The sequence below is a fragment of the Antechinus flavipes genome, chromosome 2 (genome assembly GCF_016432865.1).
Source record: "Antechinus flavipes isolate AdamAnt ecotype Samford, QLD, Australia chromosome 2, AdamAnt_v2, whole genome shotgun sequence".
NCBI lineage: Eukaryota > Metazoa > Chordata > Mammalia > Dasyuromorphia > Dasyuridae > Antechinus > Antechinus flavipes.
The window spans coordinates 360124138-360132299 of record NC_067399.1 but is presented as its reverse complement, the minus strand read 5'-3'; the positions used below and the strand labels follow the sequence as shown (position 1 = coordinate 360132299).

The 8162-nt window shown below is 36.3% G+C and overlaps 1 protein-coding gene across 1 annotated transcript; it reads left to right on the top strand.

The window, feature by feature from the left end:
- The first annotated feature begins 1785 nt into the window (after positions 1-1785).
- LOC127549804 (ADP/ATP translocase 3) lies at positions 1786-3271 on the top strand. Its single transcript, XM_051978147.1, has one exon. It carries the CDS (start codon positions 1895-1897, stop codon positions 2789-2791), a length of 897 nt encoding a protein of 298 aa, XP_051834107.1. The 5' UTR covers positions 1786-1894; the 3' UTR covers positions 2792-3271.
- The last annotated feature ends 4891 nt before the right edge of the window (positions 3272-8162 follow it).

The window sequence follows — 8162 nt, the reverse complement described above, 5'->3', positions numbered from 1 at the left end:
TATCATGATTTTGCTGTACAATGATGGGGTTAGAGTAAGTGATTCTTAATTTTTCTTTCTGTGTTAACAGTGTCTTTTAAAAAAATGTGTATTTTAGTATTTTTAAAAAATCCTCATAGACAACAACAATAATAATAGCTAGATATTAACAATAGTGATAGCTAGCATTTACATAGAGCTTTAAGTTGGCAAAACACTTTACAAATATTATCTCAGTTAAAGGTCTCATTTCCAAAATAAATAAAGAATTGACTCTGATTTATAAGAAATCAAGCCATTCTCCAATTGATAAATGGTCAAAGGATATGAACAGACAATTTTCAAATGATGAAATTGAAACTATTTCCACTCATATGAAAGTGTTCCAAATCACTATTGATCAGAGAAATGCAAATTAAGACAACTCTGAGATACCATTACAGACTTGTCTGTAAGCTGAAACTCCAAAAAGGTATGCTTGAATCAGACAACAGAGCACTTAAGGCTAATTAACTATTCAATGTGAGAAAATGGCTCTATTAGCATATATTTGGATAACTGGCTCTTCTCACTGTTGGTGCTTGCTGAATGTTTGGTGTTAAGATAATCATAGGCAAGGATTGGAGGGCTGAGGGAGGGAGGCAGGCAGAGGACTTGGCAGCAGGACAAGGAGGAGAGAGGCTGGAGACTCTGGACTCCAGGATCTAGGATTTTGCTTGTCTGCCTCCTTCATTTCTCCCCCTAAAGATAAGGACTGTCCTGATTCTGGCTGACCCTGAAGCCCTCCAGGGAACTAACCCATACTTTATACCTGTCAGATTGGCTAAGATGACAGGAAAAGCTAATGACGAATGTTGGAGGGGATGTGAGAAAACTGGGACACTGATGCATTGTTGGTGGAATTGTGAATGGATCCAACCATTCTGGAGAGCGATTTGGAACTATGCTCAAAAAGTTATCAAACTGTGCATACCCTTTGATTCAACAGTGTTACTACTGGGCTTATTTCCCAAAGAGATCTTAAAGAAGGGAAAGGGAACTCTATATGCAAAAATGTTTGTGGCTGCCTTTTTCGTAGTAACCAGAAACTGGAAACTGAACGGATGCCCATCAATTGGAGAATGGTTGGGTAAATTGTGGCATATTAATGTTATGGAATATTATTGTTCTTTAATAAATGACCAGCAGGATGAATACAGAGAGGCTTGGAAAAACTTACATGAACTGATGCTGAGTGAAATGAGCAGAACCAGGAGATCATTATACACTTCAACAACAATACTATATGAGGATCAATTCTGATGGAAGTGGATATCTTCGGCAATGAGAAGATCCAATTCAGTTCCAATTGATCAGTGATGAACAGAACCAGCTACACCCAGAGAAAGAACACTGGGAAATAAATGTGGACTGCTTGTGTTTTTGTTTTTCTTCCCAGGTTATTTTTACCTTTTTGAAACCAATTTTTCTTGTGCAACAAGAGAACTATACAGATGTGTACACATATATTGTATTTAAGATATACTTTAACATGTTTAAGATGTATGAGACTGCTTGCCATTTAGGGGAGGAGGTGGAGGGAAGGAAGGGAAAAGTTGGAACAGAAGTGATTGCAAGGGACAATATTAAAAAATTACCCATGCATATGCTCTGGCAATAAAAAGCTATAATTTAAAAAAAACCCAGATATTATCTCAGTTTATCCTACTGGGAAGTAGATACTATTATTGTTCTACTTTACAGATGAGGGAATTGAGACAGATAGGGGTTAAGCTAATGTTGGATTTGAACTTGGGCCTCCCTTTCGGTCCGAGCTGTAGCAAGGGACTGTGCAGGCTGCAACGAGTTCTCCACCTTTCAGTCCTCTTTCACCGGCTTTCTTGCTCTCTCTCCAACACCTTTACCCTCTGTAACCATGACGGAACAGGCCATCTCCTTCGCCAAGGATTTCTTGGCCGGTGGCATCGCCGCTGCTATCTCCAAGACTGCTGTGGCCCCGATCGAAAGAGTCAAGCTCTTATTACAGGTGCAGCATGCAAGTAAACAAATTGCTGCAGATAAGCAGTACAAGGGCATAATGGATTGTATAGTCCGAATTCCAAAGGAACAAGGAATGCTTTCCTTCTGGCGGGGTAACTTGGCAAATGTCATCAGATATTTCCCCACTCAGGCCCTTAACTTTGCCTTTAAGGATAAGTATAAGCAAGTGTTTCTAGGAGGAGTAGACAAGCACACACAATTCTGGAGGTATTTTGCTGGCAATCTTGCCTCTGGTGGTGCCGCTGGAGCCACTTCTCTCTGCTTTGTCTATCCCTTGGATTTTGCGAGAACCCGATTGGCAGCTGATGTTGGGAAGTCTGGCACTGAGAGAGAATTCAAAGGCCTGGGAGACTGCCTTGTGAAAATCACCAAGTCTGATGGAATTCGTGGCTTGTATCAAGGTTTCAATGTCTCAGTGCAGGGTATCATTATCTATAGAGCAGCCTATTTCGGGATCTATGATACAGCAAAAGGTATGCTCCCAGATCCCAAGAACACTCATATTGTGATAAGTTGGATGATTGCACAAACAGTGACTGCTGTGGCAGGTGTGGTCTCCTACCCCTTTGATACAGTAAGACGGCGAATGATGATGCAATCTGGACGCAAAGGAGCTGATATCATGTATACTGGGACAATTGACTGCTGGAGGAAGATTGCTAAAGATGAGGGTGGCAAAGCTTTCTTCAAGGGTGCCTGGTCTAATGTTCTGAGAGGAATGGGTGGAGCTTTCGTGCTTGTCCTGTATGATGAATTGAAGAAAGTTATCTAAGTACATCCTAACTAAAAATGGAACCAGTGAATATAGATCATGTAGAATACTTAACCATACTTAGCATTTTGGACCATTGACCTTCAAGAAATTCCTGTTGTCTTTTTATCCAGGCCAGATCATGTTAGAGGAGCCAGGAACAGCTCTTAGAAAAAAGGGACTCATTTATTGTGATGCATTATTCACACAGTGGAACTGATGATTCTCAGTATATTGATTCTATTGGTTTTTGGGAAAATTAACAGTTACTGTGGGTCCAAGGAGGCAGATCAAATTAGACCATCTAGTTTAAATGCTCTTTTTGTAGGACCATAAATTTGTGTTTAAGTATTTATTTAAAAAAATCATGTCTCCCATTTGTACTTAAGCACTATATATACTATTTTGCACAGCTGACTATTTAGCAGTTATGATGATCTGTGTTGGGCATTCTGCTGTAAAACAATAAATACACAGAAGACTATAAAAAAAAAAAAAGAACTTGGGCCTCATTGTAATCTTATATGAGGTTATGTAATTGAATATAGAGATCACAGAATTTTATTTATTATTAGTAAATATTTTATTTGTGTGCCTATTTTATATGCCTATATACCCAGTATCACATAAAAATTTCTCAGGGGAAAAGAGGTCATGAATAGAATATGTTTAAGAAACCCTGGTTCTGGTATACTACCCAGATGCTTTTATAGAATCCTAGGGAAGAAAAACCCTAGGGGACTGACTGAAGATCAAGTATCTGTAGGTGATATTGGAAGTCATTAGAGATAATAAGAGTTATTACAGTTATATTCAATCTATGTATGCCCAACATTATGCCAGATTATTCTAAGGGGAATACAGGAAAAGTATAAGCCTTGGTACCTGCTCTCAGCTTTGGAAACAAGGCACTAGATATAGAAAACCAGTGGATAAGAGAGTTAGAGAGACTGGTATCATATAGTAGCAAAAATCTCTAAGTGCAGTATAGAAAAGATATATTTTTAGCCTTGTACAATAAAGACTTTAGGCAGGGTAATGGAAGTCGGGGATTTGGAGTTAAGAAATCTTTGGACTTAGTGTCACAGTTTCTTGATTTGAATCTTTTCTCTGCTACTTGTGTGATCTTAGACAAGGTACTTAAGAGGTTCCCCATCTTCAAATGAGGAAGTTTTTAGCTTCCTCATATTATTTATGGTACATCAAATCTATGATCCTATGACCTATGATTCTATGCTTAAATCCCAATTATGACAAAAACAAAACATTATGAAACAAACAAAAAAACTCTCTGTGATCCTGAGGAATTCACATTATCTTTCTGAATCTCAGTTTCCTCTTCTGTAAAAGGAGGATAGTTCCATTTAACCTAATTAGCTCATAGAGTTGTTTTAAAGAAAATATTTTGTAAACCTTAAAATGCTATATAAATGGAAGGAGTTATTGAAAAGGTTGGTAGGTGCTGGAGAAGGAAAGGATCAGTGATGGTAGGAAATATAAGGAGGAGTTCATGGAGGAACTAGGTAATGATTATATGGAAAAATAATGTCTTTGTAAATTTTTATAACTAGATGTCATATGCCCTGAATGCAGACTTTAAAAAATTTTTCCGCTCAAAAATATTTAATTTTTTCAATTATACATATAGTTATATAATTTCTAACATTCATTTTTATAAGACTTTGTGTTCCAAATTTTTCTCCCTCCCTCTACTACCTCCTCCCCCCACCAAGACAACAAGCAGTCTGATGTAGGTTTATGTATGTACATTCCTTTTAAACATATTTTCTTATTTGTCATGTTGCATAAGAAAAATCAGACCAAGAGGGGAAAAATGAGAAAAAAAGCAAACAAAACAAAAACAAAAAGTTGAAAACACTATGTTTTGATCCACATTCAGTCTCCATTGGGATGGCATTTTCCATCCCAAGTCTATTGGAATGGACACAGTCTTTTGAAGGAAAATCCTAGCTTGAATCTGCCTTGCTCGATGATTAGTCTTGCTGCTTACAGGTATTGCTGGTATTAATACAGGTATTAAAGGGTAGGAGTAAATAAATGTTATCTTGGACCTAGATTTATAAACCTTGCAGTATTTCCCATCACTCCAAATTTTGTTCTAACATTTCATAATAATAGTAATGATAACTCACATTCACAGTTTATTTTAAGAGTTGCAAAATGTTTTACGTACATTATCTAATTTGAGGATCAACAACAATGCTGTTTCTACTTCAGAAGGAACTTTTATACTCTCCTCCCAATTTTCCAGATGAGTCAATTGAGACTAAGAGAACTTAAGTGAATTGAACACGGTCACTTAACTGGTAAGTATCTGAGGTAAATTTAGAATCCAAGTCTTCCTGATTCCAAGTCTAATGTTTTAGCTTCTATAACACATTGTCTCAAAATTAGGTAGGGCTATAATATGATATAATGGAAAGAGAAATGAATGTAGAATCAGAAAAATATGTATTAGATCCCAAGATATGGTAAATAACCGTAAGTGATGTGATTTTCTGTGGACTTCAGATTCCTTATCTGTAAATGGAAGGTACTGCATCAGATGGTTCTTAAAGAATCTTCTAGTTCTAAATCTCTGATCCTTTTCCAGTTTCCAGATATCTAGTCAGCATTTAGCACAGAGAAGGAGGCTTCTAGCACACAATAGAAAAGTCATAATTGAGAATTACCATTTAAATTACCATTTATTATTCTTTATTCCTATTATTCAAAGATATGAACATAATAGCTAAGATTATGCATATGTAGACTCTAGCTAACTAGGAAGATTATTTGAAGTCTCAACTAGCAGAGAACAGCCCCATCTGTTGGCTAAAATTGATTTTGCTCATTCAGTCTTCTAGAACAGATTTATATCAGAGGCACAGAACAATCAACCTGCACATTCTTCTTCTTCTTCTTTTTTTTTAAATAGCTTGTTATTTTTCCAAATACATGCAAAGATAGTTTTCTACATTCACCTCTGAAAAACCTTGTTTTGCAAATTTTCCAAATTTCCCTCCTTCCCCCCCACCTCCCCATAGGCAGCAAGTAATACAATATAGGTTAAATGTACAATTCTTCTAAATGAATTTGTCATGTGCACAAGAGAAATCAGATCAAAAGGTGAAATGACAAACTTCGTTAGTATCTTTGCCAAGAGATTATATAGTAGCAGATACAGTTGAACAACAACAGTAACAATAATCTCTCATTCCAAACTCTAGTTCTTTTCACCATATCACACTGTCTATTTTTGTAAAGGCCTATTGAATTTCAGAGATGAAAAAGACTTCAAAATTTTTGTGCAGACAAGGGTATCACAGCCTTGAATGGGGAAATCTTTCAAGGTTACTTAGTGAAATAATTAATAGCAGAATTTGGATTGTGAGCCTATGTTCCCTGACTCTAAGTATTAAGTTTTCCCCATTGAAATATTAATATTAATGTTTGTCAATAGAATATAATACTCTCCTTGACGGAGAGAGAGAGAGAGAGAGAGAGAGAGAGAGAGAGAGAGAGAGAGAGAGACAGTCAGACAGACAGACATATACAAAGTCTATTTTCTGGCAGAGTACCTGGTCATAGTAGGTACTTCAGAATCTTTTTCATCTGACATTCAAATTAGATGTTTTTATATTTTTATTTTAAAAATGTGCGAAGCCTGACACTTTAATTATCCAGATTAACTCACAAAGAATAGGGACAGCTTTCAGCAGCAAGATGACACAGTGAAAGTTAAAGGTTCTGATAAAGGCCTCATTTCCAAAATATATAGAGAATTGACTCTAATTTATAAGAAATCAAGCCATTCTCCAGTTGATAAATAGTCAAAGATATGAACAGACAATTTTCAGATGATGAAATTGAAAATATTTCCACTCATATGAAAGAGTGTTCCAAATCACTATTGATCAGAGAAATGCAAATTAATTCAACTCTGAGATACCACTACACACTTGCCAGATTGGCTAAGATGACAGGAAAAAATAATGATGAATGTTGGAAGGGATGCAGGAAAACGGGGACACTGATGCATTGTTGGTGGAGTTGGAAACAAATCCAACCATTCTGGAGAACAATCTGAAATTATACCCAGAAAGTTATCAAACTGTGCATACCCTTTGATCCAGCAGTGCTACCACTGGGCTTATACCCCAAATGTTTGTGGCAGCCCTGTTTGTAGTGGCTAGAAGCTGGAAAATGAATGGATGCCCATCAATTGGAGAATGGTTGGGTAAATTATGGTATATGAATGTTATGGAATATTATTGTTCTGTAAGAAATGACCAGCAGGATGTATACAGAGAGGCTTGGAGAGACTTACATGAACTGATGCTAAGTGAAATGAGCAGAACCAGGAGATCATTATACACTTCAACAATGACACTGTATGAGGATGTATTCTGATGGATGTGGATTTCTTCAACAAAGAGAAGATAAAACTCTGTTTCAATTGATCGATGATGGACAGAAGCAGTTACACTGGTAGAAAGAACACTGGGAAATGAATGCAAACTATTTGCATTTTTGCTTTTCTTCCCGGGTTATTTTTACCTTCTGAATCCAATTCTTCCTGTGCAACAAAAGAACTGTTCGGTTCTGCACACATATATTGTACCTAGGATATACTGTGACATATTTAACATGCATATGACTGCTTGCCATCTGGAGTAGGGGATGGAGAGAGGGAGGGGAAAAGTCAGAACAGAAGTACATGCAAGGGATAATGTTGTAAAAAAATTACCCAGGCATGGGTTCTGTCAATAAAAAGTTATAATTATTACAAACAAAAATAAAAAAGGGAAAAAAAAGATGACGCAGTGGATAGAGTGCTGGATTTGAAGTAAGGAAGAGCTCAGTTCAAATATAGCCTCAGACATTTACATGCTATGTGATTCTGGACAAGTCATGTAATCTTTATCTGCCTCAGTTTTCTCATTTGTAAAATGGGGCAATAATAGCACCTCCTATGGGTTTTACAAGGATAAAATGAGGTAATATTCAAAAAGTGTTTTATGAATTTTAAAGCAATATATACCTAGTTTTTAAAAAATTGGTTGCATTTCTAAAATTCTGGTATATTGCCTTGTAGTTGTAATTTTCTTTAATAAAATTAATTATTGATTTATTCTTCAACTCAGAAACCCTTTAGTATAAAATTATTTAATCTTCTTTTAAGTTTGAATCTTTCATTCAAAGGATTTTCATTGATTGTATTTATTATGTTATAAGCAGTAAAAGATGTGATTTATTTTTGGCATCCCTTTTTGGGGTTTATATGAAGCATATTTTTTGGGAGGAGATAATGGGCTAAGTGAGTTGCCCAGAGTCACACAGCTAGTAAGATTCTAGTGTCTTAGGCTAGATTTGAGCTCAGGTTCTCCTG